This window comes from Dermacentor andersoni, chromosome 5 (genome assembly GCF_023375885.2).
Source record: "Dermacentor andersoni chromosome 5, qqDerAnde1_hic_scaffold, whole genome shotgun sequence".
Lineage (NCBI taxonomy): Eukaryota > Metazoa > Arthropoda > Arachnida > Ixodida > Ixodidae > Dermacentor > Dermacentor andersoni.
The window spans coordinates 77,270,429-77,285,433 of record NC_092818.1 but is presented as its reverse complement, the minus strand read 5'-3'; the positions used below and the strand labels follow the sequence as shown (position 1 = coordinate 77,285,433).

The window sequence follows — 15,005 nt, the reverse complement described above, 5'->3', positions numbered from 1 at the left end:
GGTGCGAGCATAAGAACAACGGAGTGGGCTAACACTGCGAGCTGTCATGAAGCACGATTGTGGCGGTTTGTGCGCAGAAAGACAGCTGCCAGTGGACCGAGTGAGGCGTTAGTGTCTCGGCTTATGGCACAGAGACCTATTGCACGTTTGTAAAGGAGAGCGTTGCGACGTCTCTAGCGAGCCTCAGCTTCAAACACGGGAAAGAAATGCTGCCCGTTCCATTGTTTCGTCACCTATCGTATCAGTGGCAATGATTCCGCCGATAACGCTGCTCGCACAGCACATCAGGAAGAGCAGAGCGTTCCAATTCCGCTTTCGAGGACAGACGCCGCTAGGCAGCTTCGATACCTGGCACGCAGTCTCACACTGACCGAGTGGAACTCGCCAAACTTACGACTCACACGACTGCATCGACTAAACCCCTCCCTGCAACTCCGGCCTCCAGTCGGACTTCCTCGACGTGAAGCTACGCTTCTCTGTCGCCTTTGGTTAGGAGTTGCCTTCACAAAGGCATACTCTACATTAATTGGACAGACTGACAGTGGAGCATGCGAGGTCTGTGGCACGGAAGAAAACATCGACCACCTGCTGTGCCACTGTCCACGATACACCCCTGAAAGACAAGAACTTGCCAAAGCTTTTCATAAACTGGACAATCGGCCGCTTTCTGTGCAGGTGCTGCTGGAACACCGCCCCCATCGCCCGTCGGCCCATAAAGCGGTGAAGGCACTTTTGTGCTTCTTAAGGACGACGGGCTTGTGCGACCAACTGTGACTATTAATGCAATTTCTGTAAGGCCACACACGTCAGCGAACTCACTGCAATTTCCTTCTTTCCTTCCCTCCTCTCTCTCCCTGTTATCTTTGTTTTCCCCCTTTCCCTTTCCCCCGGTGTAGGGTAGCCAACCGGACATGATTCTGGTTAACCTCCCTGTCTTCTCCTCATCTCTTTTCCTCCCTCCTCCCTATCGTCTTTTCTGGCTTGTTAGGCCTGCAAAGAAGTTCTACACGTAGAAGAAGAAAAAAATGAACAAGGCATCATTAAAGGCCACAGCATTTTACTCGTGACCACGTGAGTGTAAGTACGTGAGTACTGTGAGAAGGGAACGTTAATCTCGCCTTCGGGTGGCCTTCGCCTTCGCCATTGGCTCAATCAATAAACATGCCATGCTCAAAAGTGTTCTAACTTGAACAGCGCCACGCAGGATGGAAACAAATAAGACGTGCACAGTGCGGTGTGTGGGTCTTCTCTTCGTTCATTTGTGCTGTTCAGACCAGAAGGTCTTCCATGAAAAGACCAAATTCTAACGACAGAATTAAGTGTTCCACAGGATTGGCGGGAGGGCTGGACTCAGTACACGCGTATACTATAAGTCACGACTAATCCTGTCTTGAGAAACAATTAGATTTTCTCTCTCATGTTACTCGCGCATGCAGTATATCGTACATGCATACTGCATACAGATGTCGGCAACTGTTCGTGTGTTTAGCTTCTCGGCTTTGTGAAGGTTCACATAGTCTCGCACGGTCAAACAGCAGATATCTCTAGATTAGCTACGAAAGCAAAATAATATAGCACGAAAAGATTTAGCACTTTAATTTCTTGCATAACCACTCAAGGAGGCACCTGTAAGGTCACACATAATGCGGTGCAGAATATTTTTCTTTAAGACCTCCTTGACCGGCGCATGTCAGCTGGGCTACGCGTCAACATCCTTGCGTTTGATGGATCGAGTTGCCCTCGTGCTGAACGAGCAAGGACGAAGTCTAGATTTAAAGACTTAATCTCCTGTTAATTTTTTCCTGAGCAACTGCATGCGCTAGCGGTCCATTTACAAGTGTCGTGCGCAGTGTTTTAAGGCTTACGCTGAAATCCAAAGCCAAAGCATCAAGTATTACTGGTATCATGCTGCTCTCCTTAGCCCAAAATTGACAAAGACCTCTTACGCTAGAGTAGTTCGTAAGGGAAACGTCAAGCCAAACCTGATGCTGGACATCTTATTAGCGAATGCGTTGCTTTTTGCCAATGGCAAAGAGCATTCCCATTTCTTCTTGGGAACAATTCTAGCGTTAGCTCATTTTCTGAATATGGGCCCAGGTGGCGGTTGCCATGTCGATCTCTCCGTTTCTCTAGCCAGCTCGTCTGTCATATTCATATTAATTCAACAAACTCAACATTTAAACCTGCGTTTACCGCAGGCTATGTGCAAGGAGAGCAGCATGCAGTCACCCCAGTGAGCTCAATTTTCTGCGAAGCGATTCTTCTGGGCTCCGTTTCCTTCTTTTCCACGGAATAACGTGTTTCGGCACCTCTCGAACCCGAAAGAGCTTTCATACGCTGCCCCCTGTTAAGCCCGAAAAGCCGGAACGGCAGCTCTTTTGACCATAGACGGCGTCGTGCTATTCAGCCACGTCACGAGCAGGGAAAGGACTCCCGTAAGCTCTTCCCCCTCTTTTTCATCGCTCGCGGTTTTTCGAAGCTGCTACTACAGCGGCCCGGGATACAGCATCTACATGGAATCAATACACGTTGAACGCCTCGCAAACAACTCAGAAAAAAAAAAAAGTGCATTTCGGGACGAGGGCTATGTGGGAGCGATAGAGGGAGAGAGAGATATATATAGAGAGAGGGATGGAGGGAGTTCAATCGAGAGATGCAAAACCTGGCACTGAAAATGAAGGCAAAAAGAAAAAAAAACACATGAGCGACGGTTAGACAAGTATAAAAGCGGGACGCACACTCTTCAGTCAGAACAGCTTACGCCAGACGAATATATATATCCATCTCTATATACATGCGCCTCTAAGAGGTGACACGAGAGTTGGCCGATAAATCAACGCTGTTACAATATTCGTCCGTTCCTCCTCCCTGACGTGGCAGTGATCCTTTCACTCTCTCTCTCTCTCTCTTTACATTTCCTTCTTTCAAACCCTCTCAACAGTGTGCAGCGGCGGCTCTGGCCTGTCCTCTCGGATTCTTTGAAAGTTTGCCGAGACGCCGGCGAAGCACCGAGCAGCGGTGACAGCTCTCCCTCCGTGAAACCGGCGGCGCAAAAGCAACACACACGCACACACGTGCTCGCAGAGAAGGGCCTCGGCAAACCGAACGAAACAGTAAAGATATGGAGGGGTAAAAAAAACGTATCGCGCTGACGAAGAAAAGCACGGCGGCTTCCACCACGTCCTTTCGTGTTTCTCCCGTCTCCGCCTCGCGGACCACGTTGGCCTGGCTGCGTCGGCCTTGCCGCACGCTTTGACGTCGAGCGCGCGGCAGCGCTCGCGTGCTGCTACTGCAGGCCTGCCGCTGTTGCAAGCTGTAGCGGTGCAGCCCGCATCGCTGGAGATCGCCGCCACTGCCACGCCGAGCTGCGTGGCGTGCTCTTTTCTTCTTGGTCGCCATGGCACCTTTTGTGTGCGCGCCCGAATAACGTTCTCCTCAACTTTATGCTTCCTTCCTTTCTTCTCCTCCTTCTTTCGTTCTTTCTTTCCTTCCCGAGCTCGCTGGCCGCCTCCGTCTAGAAAGGCTGCAGTGCGAAACAAAACCGCCGTCGTCGTCTGTCTCTTTATACTATTATGCGACATTTATTTGCTCCTTTATTCTTTGGCTTCCCTCCTTCCAGTTTCTCCTCCTTTCCCTTCCTCCTTTCCGTCCTCTCCCAACCCGCTCCTTTTGCATGCACGGCTGGAAAGCAGGCTGGTCGAGTCAACAGCGGGAAACCAAGCAGACGGCGGCGTGTTTGCGAGTGCGTGTTGTCGCCTCGCTTGCCGTGACGCGCATGCAGAAACAGGCGGCGTGCGCGCGCGGACACTCGCCGGGCCCACGGCCCAACTGCCGCGGCACCGTTTCGGTTGAAACACGTGGTGTGCGTCTCTCTGTCTCGTGCGTGGAGCTCTACATCATCGCGGTTCTGTCGGGGCCCGAGGGACCCTCCATGCCCGCGTCGTATGCGAGCGATGAGCGAAACGCGGGCGCACTGCGGGGGAGCCGCTTTCGCGGCGGGGAAACGGCACGACGGGCGGCGGAGAATTGCGGAAGCTGTACGCTTCTTCAACCTTGGCTCTTACTTGGTTTTGTGTCTGTTGTGCGTTTCCTTAGTGCACGAGCTTGCCTAAAGCTCTCCTTTGTTCGTCGAAGCGCGATTGGCGTCTCTGCGGTCATTTGCCCGCGTGAATAACGTAATATCACGTGAATGTAACGCGAAGCGGTGAAGCCAACGGGCCACATATGCGGAAGACGAAAATGGGTACCCGGATAGGAAAAGCTGGAGTAGTTGAGGGGGAAAGAGGGCACGCTGAAATTCGGAAGTTTGGTGGAGTGTCAGCCTGACACACACACACACACACACACACACACACACACACACACACACACACACACACACACACACACACACACATATATATATATATATATATATATATATATATATATATATATATATATATATATATATATACAATTGTGGCTTCTCCGAAACTCCCTTGGTCGTACGTAGTTCCTTCTTGCGTTTGCTGCATTGTTAGATCGTGGCAATCGACAATTTCATGTCTCTGAGGAGGGCCGGATGCCACAGGACCTGCGCCTAATAGCAGCTAGGCTACAGAATTTCAAGAATAATAGAAGATGGAGAACACATCGGGTTCTTGAAGAAGATTAGGAGGACAAGCACAGTAATAATATTGCAGGTGATGACAGGACCACGAATGCAGCAGAAACATATGCCCGAAAGTTTCTAGGCTCACCGCCTGGAATTTTTCGGGGTGCATTGCAGAGAAGGGCACATTTCAGTTAAAAATGATGGCCGGCCCAAGCGATCATTCCAAATATTCCAAAAATTTTTAGGCTACTGAGGGATTAAAACCGTTGTTTCAGCAAATTTGGGTGCTTCCGAGGTCCATCTTAGCCCTCGGCCGTAATCGCGCGACGAACTGATGGTGTTCGTCACGAAGCATAAACAGAAGCCAGCGTTTTCCGTGACATCAACCACATTTTAATGACAGCTTAGTTCATACACAGTTCATGACTTCCAAGTAATGCACTGGTATAGCAAGAAGGTGAGAACGACCCAGCTTTGCTTGAAATCACCCACGCATGAGTACATTAACAGGCATTGGACAATTGTTTTTTTTTTTACACTCACAATTTTGTCTCGATAGGATGTCCTTTCGTCTGCGTTTACTCTTTGCACACAAGCAAAATTTGGTGCCACTTCGGATAAACGCGTTACCACGGTTGCTCCCCCCTCTTTTTTTTTTTTTTTTTTCACCACAACCTTGCAACTTAGCCGTATTCTCTTTGCACCAGCTGCTGATCACTGAGTACGCTTTTGCGTCACACGACTGCATCTCATCAGGCGCGGGCGAAAAAAAAAACGAAACAATAAAACAAGAGACGTTTACACACTCGCTGTGACGAACTATACGCTATTAGGACCGGGATCAACTCATGGAAGCGAGGGAGGGGGGAAGGGCGAGGGGGGATTGTGGTGAAGAGGTCAGGAGGTACGACACCATGAATTATGACAGAACAAACAAAGGCAGGGCTTCACGTCGACACACTGTTGTATTATTATTTTTTTCCTTCCGCATGAACAATGGAATGCGACATTGATGTGGTGTAGATGCAGCGGCGTGTGTGTATATATATATATATTTATATATATATATACTTTTTTTTTCACACTTCTTCCTTCTTTCTCGCTTGATGTCGCGTATACAGCTATGTGCACCTCGTTTGTCTGTATATGCGGTATTTATATAAGTATAGAGCTGCCGGGCGATCCTGATGAAGGGTATCAAATATTTACAGAGAATAGTCTTGAAAAGGCCCAGTCTCTCTTGCGCGGTTTCTCGTTCGCCTACAAGGGGGGGTTTCTCTCCTGCCGTCCTACAACGCACCTGACGCCAGTACCAAGGCATTGTTTTTTTTTTTTTTTTTTTGCCTTTTCCCGCTCGAGAACTGCGGAACGGGAAATAAAGAGCTGCCTACGGCGGGCAGCGCACGCACGCGCCGGCAGCGGACGCTAATACCATCTTCTTTCCTCGCCCAGCTGAGTCTAAAAATAACGAGCCGTCCAGTCACCGCTGCGCGATCTCTGCTGCTCGTTGCTGCTTACAACGACGACGAACACGGGACGACCACTACGCGCGTATCCTATTGACATTTACACACTGCTCTGGAGAAGAACAGGCTGCCTCCGCAACCGCGTCCGATATCCGACCGACTCCTGCGCGACGTCCACAGTTACCGAACCACGCGCTGTTCCTCAATGACTACCGCACCTTATACACCGGTCCAACAGCGGCGCGCCGTGGTGCTGAGGGTGCCCTTCTGGCCGTCGACCGCACTTTCAGCCTTCGAAACATTCGAAAAAGAGCTTTAGCCTAACGGTGATTGCTGCTTATGCTCGCCCACCAGCAAGTAGCCATGCTCCTTGTCCGCCCCCTACCCGGCCCCGCTGCCCTTATGGGGGGTACCCAGCAGAGGGCGGTAACGGTAAAGACCACCTTGGAGTGACTCTACGACCAACCCTAAGCTGAAACGTTCTTTTGCTGTTTTTATTTTTAGCAGCGCTAATGAAAACGCAGAAATGTGAGCTTCAGCTCCGCTGCAGTACTGTCAGTGACACAGCTTACGTCGGTCAAACACGTACAAATACGCCACGTGTGCGCCAGTGTACCACTGAATTTTTGTTGTTGTTCTTTAAAGTTGATTTTATACATGTGTGAGCGAGCCGCGGGACGAATTGATATCCGGGCTACAAGTACTTGGCCTGCAGAGATGCCGCGACCATAGGTAACGGCCCTCATCTGGATAGGCGCATCAAACTCACTGCTATGCCTGCAAGTTTACCTCTTGTTGTTATCGACAGCAGCAAAAGAACGTGTCTTTTCATTTGAGAAGTAGAATTGTCACTTGTGACCACATAAGGCGTATAGAAATGTTGCGAATCTGCCAGACTTTCACAGTGTTATTTCGATGCAATCACTCGAAGGCCAATGAGAAAGTCAGCGACTACAAAGCGACCTTGGCGGCGTTCGCACAAGGCACGTGCAGAATCTAGCAGTGCCGTTACTCGCTGACCGGGACTCCTCAACTAAAACACGCTAATCGTATGTGTATGCGAAATGCTAACAGCTGCGAAGGCTGTATTACCAATGTTAGGCGGCACCGCTTCGCTACGGTCACTGATCGACGTAGCTTCGTCTTTGGAAACGGCAAGCGAAACTACAGATGGACAGGCGCGGCTCCTCCGAGAGGCGTGACTGGCCAGAAGAGTGAAAAGACGTCCCCTCAGCACCGCGATGTACAAAGGACTGCCTTCGCGCCGCTGTTCTCGTACGCCTCCCACTAAAATGAATGTGGATGGAAAGCACTACATAAATAGTAATGTTTGTGTATACATATATATATTTATAATATATATCTGAAAAACTGACTTCAGATTTTTTTTTCCTTCTTCAAATAATTCGGGTCGAGAGGACTCGCCATGCAAATGGCGCTTCTATACAAGCAAAGCGGTGAAATGGACACAAGCGTCGGCGTGCGATTGGTCGGTACGGCGGCGTCTTCGCGGCCCCGCCCACTTTTGAAGCGGGCGGGGCCCGGTTGGTTTTAGCGGTGGGGAACGAGCTCAAGTTTGGATCTATGTCTCTCTTTGGGCGAGATTTGGCAGGCAGTGTCCTATGCCCGTCTTGATGAACATTTTGTTAAGCGTAAAAGAGAGTTCCCAGGCAATTAACTGCTCCGCGGACCCTGCGGGCTATTGGGAGATGTGCCTGCGAATCAGTGAAGAAGAAATCGGTAATGCGTGAATATTCAAATTTTCGAACAACAGTCGAGTACATCTGTTTGGAATAGATACAATGTGGCAATAAATTTCTTCGAATACTTAATTATGAGAGAATAGACAGCGCTGTTGCGCTTACAGGAGAATGCCTACTCCGAAAAAGGAAAAAAAAAAAAAATAGGAGGCCTGCGGACTTTGTCTGCAGGCCGTTTGTATAGTGCCTGTTGAAGGCTGACCAGGAATTGTTGTGAATTCTGACTTTCCTTCCTTTTTTTCATCCGCAAACTGCTCAGCTGAATTCAGCGTAGACTTGCGTACATAGAACCTAAGGAATAAGGTATTTTTTGGACGAACTTCTCGTTCATGTCTGCTTGCATTTACAAAAGCAATAAAGGTATACCGTATTCGATTCGCTTTCCAAGTCCATCGTTTTCGAACAATCGCGTTCGATTAGAATCGAATATTTCTCTATGCTAAGACGGACTGGGACTTCTTTGCGAGGGCTCGCACTCACCGACCGTTCTTACAATCTTCCGCGGGGGTCGTCCCTAAATTGCTAGCTCCTGCGTTCACCCCTGTTTATCATTCCAACGCGTCCACTGCGCGACCAATCGCACGCCGTGACATGTTTTATGCAAGGCGGGACGAAACTCTAATGAAACCGTGTACCGGTGAGCAAAAAACCAAAGCGGTTTTCCAACCTATGTCACGGTATAAATGCAAACGCAATAAATTAGCACTATAAGGAGAGATCAGCAAATCGAGAACAATATGGCACGAACCACATTCTCTTGCTTGCCTCCGAACATACATCTTTTTCATCAGGTTTCTTTTGCCGTAGTTGTCTTGTTTCCTTCTTGGCATGACTCTAACACATCATTGGTTCACTCCTCAAAAGAGAATAAAATAAACATGAACCAACCAGTAAATGAGCAGCACATATTCACACTCTTTAAAATGGTCAGACAAAAAAAATGCTCTCAAGTAAAATAACCTATGTACACAAGAAATTCACAACCACATTCTCAAAACAAGCATATATAGAGTTTCTCACCGAATGCTCCAGGTAACACGTGAAAGTGTAAAAATAAAATCAATATTGTACATTCCTTCTTATTTCACCAGTGTTATTGGTGTAGGCGTAAAAACCTGAGACAAGGAAAAGTAACACGGTGACCACGAATAATAATAATAAACAGCCAGTGAACACAAGTTCATCTCTCCACACACTCCACTCGTACCCAACAAGGGGGCAAACAAATGCACTGAGTCATCGATGCGAAAATGAAGCAAGCAAAAACAGTTCGCTCGTGTCATGAAGAAACGAAGCATTATACCATTCACAACACTTTTTCCCCACAACAACACTTCCAGGAGAACAAGTGTACAGCTATAAGAGACACCTCAACATAACACGCTCGGCTAGGAGGGCAAGTCTATAGGAAACGAGAAAAAAACAAAAACAAAGGGAGCACTTTGCACTTCTCGTCAGCATCAAATCTCTTTCCCTCGCGTTCTTCTTAAATTATTGAGTTTAAAGTTTTGCCTCTTTGCCTTGGCTTCTCTTTCCCAACCACCTTTCTTTCTTTCCCCTCACCAGTGAGCCACTCGAGAGCCCGACGTGTACTTACCCCTGAGTGTGCGCTCACGTTAATACGACACTTTTCTTTCGCCCTGCGTCGCTTGCTTCACCTTTCGGCTCTGGGATGTTTTCGCGTGCATGCCTGAAGACACTGACACATATAGTATATACACCGTCACACACAGCGTCCACCGTGTACAGGCATCATCACCCAAAGCGCGTCGAAAAGTCAATCCTCGCACCCGGGAGAGAGAACAGTTTTTTTTCTTTTCTTTGCTTTCCTTTCCTTGTCTCTTTGCCTTGGCCCGTGTTTTGCCGAACGCTGCGAGCTGCCGCTGCGGCTTGACGCCTCAGCCGCGCCGCTCGGCGGTTGGAGGACGCAGCGATGAACAACGTCGCTGGAACAATTGCAGCATTGGGGAAGAGAGAGGAGAAGGGGAAAAAAAGGAGTTCGTGGTCACACAGTCCTTCGCGTGTGTTTTGTGTGCCGTTCCTTCTTTCGGTGCGAGTGTGTTTTGTGTGTTTGCGCGAGTGTGTGGTACAACTATTAGCTTTCTCTCTTCTTTATTTTTTGTTTGTTTGGATCCTTTCTATCACTCCCCTCTTATCCCCTCGTTTTACTTTACAGATCATACATACTTTATACATAAATATATCTTTCTTTCCTTTTGTTGTTTGTTCCTTCTTTTGGTGTGTATGAGTGTGTTTCAGTGGTGTCACACACGGTTTCTTCTTATATTTTTGGTGCCGTCGGCCAGTGTTGGTGTCGTGCGCCGCCGCTGCTTTTAGAGCGCACACAAACTTGGCTCGAGGTGAGTGGTGTTGTTCTGAGAGTCTTTGTTTCGGGGGCACTCGATTTCACAGCACACAGCGCTGACGAACGAGAGAGAACGCGACCCGTCGCTCCTCCTCTCTATTCACCCTAAAGTCCACTAGGGTGAGGCAGGATGACGGAAGAGGCTGCTCGTTGATGGCTGACTCCCTTGCGCAAGCGTTCTTCCCTAGGTGGCACGACTCTTCCCTAGGTGACAGGCGAACGAGCAGACACCGCAAGGCGACGTTGGTCTGGTGGTGAGATGACGTACAGTCCGTATAAAGAGCCAGTCCTCGTATACCTGGAGAGGCGTGTTCACGGCGAAGGCCTTTTCCGAGTCGCTGCTTGTTTCCTCGAAGTTATGCGACGGTGTTTCCACGTCACGGCGGCGTTCGGACCAAGACCAGGCGAATGGGTGCTGTGTGAGCTGGCTGGCTGGCGCAAGTCGTAACGGCTCGAGCGCACAGCGTCGGTCACGTTTCTTGCTTTGCGGAAGTCACTGCCACAAGGGTCGTGTTTTCCGAGTTTGATGCTGTTTCTTTTATCTACCTCCTTTATTTTCTTTCGTCGTCGCTGTTTTTCTCTTATTTTCGTCGTAGTATGTATGCCACACGTATGACCGCGACATGCACGTCTGGGGAAAGCTATTCTTTGGCCGGATCCGTCTTGTGTTGAAAACTGCTGATCTGTCCGTCAGTCAAATGACGACAGGAAGTTTGCCTTTCTTCTTTTTTTTTTTTTTTTTTTTCATTTACACGACTTGTTTGCGCGATTTTCGCGATATGAGTTCGTCGTATAGGCTTTGCAATTTCGTAAGGATCCACGGCCTGAGCTCTGCTTAGCCCATTATGTCGATCACCACGCGCGTAGATAAGACAGTCGTTGTTATTCTCACGTTTGTTTGTTTGTTTCCCGAAAAGACGTTAGCTTCACTGCTTAGACACACCGCACGAGATTGCTGCCATTGATCAGGGCAGGATCAGGGCTGCCATTGAACAGGTTCTGCTCGTTCTTCATTTCTTTTCTTTTCTTTTAGTTCTGTTGCGAAGCGTAATTTCCGATATGAAAAGGCAGTTTGTTCGGTTTTTTGGATGGGCGAAGCTGCGACAAACTCATCTGGGCAGGTCATCGACCGGTTATGAAATGTAGGCCAATTGCGATTGTCAGTTCCAATTCAGTGAATTGCTGTTTGGGATCAGCTAACATGTTTTTTGGGCCTGCACGCATGCCTACCTTAAATCAGTTTGACACTGCTAAACCAGCAGTGTGCACAATACTGAAAAAATTTGATTTCCAAAGCCTGACAGTCTGACGCTTCGGGCGTTGTCGAATTATAATAGAAACACAACAGCATTATCAAAGCCTTAGCCGGTTCGCAAGGCGTCGGGTGGGTGCGCTACACCGCACGCATAGTGCACAGTACTTTTTGAATAGTCATCTGAACTCTCTAAAGTGGTTACGTTCATTACTGCGTGAGCTAGAACGCAAGACCGTAGCCTAAGCCGCTAACAATGTGATCTCTCTGTCTGTTCTTTCTTTCATTCTTTTTTTCATTTAGTTTGGGGAGGGGGGGCAAAATAATTAGGTGTAGCGCTCGGCAATTTACCCATGGGTGGACAAAGAGTTGGAGAACCGGCACCAGATGGCGTTCGTCTGAGCTCGCTTCACTGAGGCGGTATATGCACGGCGGCGGATGGTTCTTCCTTTTTTTTTCTTTCGGGCCATTTGCTTGTATATTTTTTTCCCTTAAGTTTGGTCATGGTACGTTTCCTCCGAGAGAAGTGAAAAAGAAGAAGCTCTGTACGCACATGGCAGCCGAAAGCAAGCAAGGGTGGAGGCGAGGGGGGGGGGGGGGGGGGGTGAAGAGAGCATCGGTTTCAAAGGCATTTGACGGAAAGGTTTTGGGGGAGCTTTCCGACAGAAGCCGACGCGCACATCAGAGGAAATACAGCCGCACGTCGCAAACCGCTAGGAAGGAATGAGTATTGCAGTGTAAACACAGAAAGCTGTTTTCCAGTCCAGTATTAGAGTTTTGGAACTTCGATGTCCTGGGTTTCTCTGTTTTGTCATAGGCCTGGGACTAGACGGGAAACGAGTGACGACTTCACGCTCAGAACAGTAGTCGACCTGGCACGCAAAATAAGGAAGTGTTACAAGATTCCTTCGAGATGCAAAGAACATTTTGTTGGGCGATAAGGTAATTACGCATCAAGGAGGTCGCAATTTCCGGGGAGTTACATTTCTTAAGATTTGTTGTGTTTACATCTGGGAGGCTCGAGCGAAACGCAACCTCTGTGCGACCGCTTTGTGCTTGTCTATTGGGATCTCCTGAGTGAGTTGAAGTTAGCGACGGCGGCTGTACGGAAGGTGAACACTGCGTATAGTTTAGGAACAGAACTAACGGTGGATGACGCTGCTACGTCGAGTGTCGCCACCGAATTCGCGCATATGTGCATTCCTCTGATCGCACGAAGGCTTCAGTTTTCGCTCTCGAATGAGTTCACCGGAGTTATTGTAATTAATGCCGCCTAGCATGCGGGGAGATCAGTCGAAGAGGGATTGTTTCGACAGACGCGCCTCGTAACCGCGCGCGCGCGTGAAGTTGCGAGATTTCGAGGAGCGACGAAGGAAAAAAAAAAGAGAAAGAAAGAAATATTAGACTCCTTTCACGACAGAGACGAAGGAGAGCTTAAGAAAACGAGCGAACTTGAACAAACGAACGAACGATGTGGAATCGACTGTACTCTCTCTCCTTTTTTTTTTCGATCTTTTCTTTCCCTTCGCGTTATTTTTTTTTCTTTCCCTCGTCTCCTTCTTTCTTTCCTCGTCTGTTCTGTGGGCATGTCGAACGGGAGAAACAAGAGAGGGCAAACAAACGGTTGTTATGAGAACGGCAGCAACTGCCCTGCCTACGCCTTGGTTTCGCTGTGCATGTGCGGATGGTGGTCGGGGATCACCTGCGGGATCTGGGGTGGAATGGTGTTGGCCATCTTGTGCTCCTTCTTCCACTTCATGCGCCGGTTCTGGAACCAGATCTTGATCTGCCGCTCCGAGAGGCAGAGCGCATGCGCGATCTCGATGCGCCGCCGCCGCGTCAGGTAGCGGTTGAAGTGGAACTCCTTCTCGAGTTCCAGCGTCTGGTACCGCGTGTATGACGTCCGCTGCCGCTTGGTCTCACCCATGGCGTTCACGCCGTCTGCACGATACAGAGAGAGAGAGAAAAGGAGGAAAAAGAACATTAGGATTGCCGGGGCTCAAAAGGAAAGCTCTGGCGCAGGTTCTCATCAAAAAACGCTTTTGTCGTCTGTTTGTGGGCGTACGCATACGTAGCGCCACATACCTTGTGCGCCACAGCGCGCGTGGACACCGGCGTTCGGTGGTGTCTTGCGCGTTCGTGCGTGTGTGGTCGACGCCTAATGGTGCTAAATCACAGACCACCATGCACGGACAGCGCACAGAGAGCGTCCTTGCAAAGGCGTCTTTTCTCTTCCTGCGAAAAATCTTCCGCGATTACGGGCTTTCTTTCTTTCTTTCTTTCTTTCTTTCTTTCTTTCTTCCTTTCTTTCTTTCTTTCTTTCTTTCTCGTTTTATCGGGTTTCTATTTTCTGCCCACTCCACGCTTGCGCGGAATGCCCTCTCCTGTCGAGTGCGATGCCAAGACCGGACACCGACATCGCCTGTTCTTCCTCTCGTTAGGACAGCGCGTGGCACAAAGTAAGCATCCGCCTATGCTGTACGAGGCCCATGCGCTGTTCTGGTTGTAATAAAGGAAAAATGAAACTGGAGTATATATATATATATATATATATATATATATATATATATATATATATATATATATATATATATATATATATATATATATTACTATTTTATTTTTTGAAACAAGGTATACACTTGCTCGTCACAGGCCCTGCTCAATATTTCAGAGAGGAGCACGTGTAAGAACATAGAGGAAATGAACTATATGACGTATAGACGTATACCGATACATATAGTGGTAAAGCGCGAGAAGCAAGTGTAGTGGCGACGTCTTGTGTCACTGCGTTCAACAGTGTACCGCGAAGAGCTTTTATTCCAATGACCGTGCCACTGACCTGCCATAGCGCAATCGTGTCGGAAGTGATGTGATCGTCGTGAAGGTATTTCCGTGCATCTTCTTTTGAAAGTCAATCGATACAAAGGTGCTTCCAACGCTTTATAGGCGGTCACGCTGTCACGCGTTGTCGATATGCCAGCGGGGCTACCACTATGCCGGTACAAGGCTCCGCTATGGCATGTTTATTCTGTCTCCGCTACACTAAAACTCCTTAAAGTAACAGAGAGCTTCTTTTAGCTTGCAAGAAAGCTGCATATTTTTCCATGGTAATGAGGGTCTTCTCATAACTACGGTTGTCCCATTCGCCGGCTGCACATACATTAATTACATCGAATTGACGCTTCTAGGGAAAGCACAGCGATTTAGCGACACAGTATAGAACCACGGAGGCTGTCTCGCGAGCTTTTGGACGTTCTCGTATTGCTTGGTACGCTGTACTGATATTTTACTGTTTCCATTCAGTGAGCCTTATATAGAGAGTGGCGCGGTTTAATTATTTCGATCCTATATACAGCAGTCGCAACGCTCGCAAGGCTGAGAAACCCTTCCGTAAATTTATTTCAATTTCACGCCGGCCACGCAGCCTCGCGAGGTTGAACCTTTCACTCAGTCACGCACGAGTTTGTAATTGTGAACAACGCGCGAAAATTTGGAAGACCAGAAGGATTGAAGTAAACCAGCTGCAGCGCACTCACAGATAGATGGCTCATTACAGAAAAAA

General features: G+C 48.5%; 1 protein-coding gene across 1 annotated transcript in view; it reads right to left on the bottom strand.

The window, feature by feature from the left end:
• Positions 1-4,967: 4,967 nt before the first annotated feature.
• The window catches only part of LOC126530801 (uncharacterized), a 72,883-nt gene continuing 62,845 nt past the window's right edge, over positions 4,968-15,005 (bottom strand). Inside the window, exon 2 of the mRNA XM_050178084.3 lies at positions 4,968-13,381. Coding sequence (XP_050034041.1) covers positions 13,095-13,381 — 287 coding nt within the window. The 3' untranslated portion in view covers positions 4,968-13,094. The remainder of the gene's footprint in view (positions 13,382-15,005) is intronic.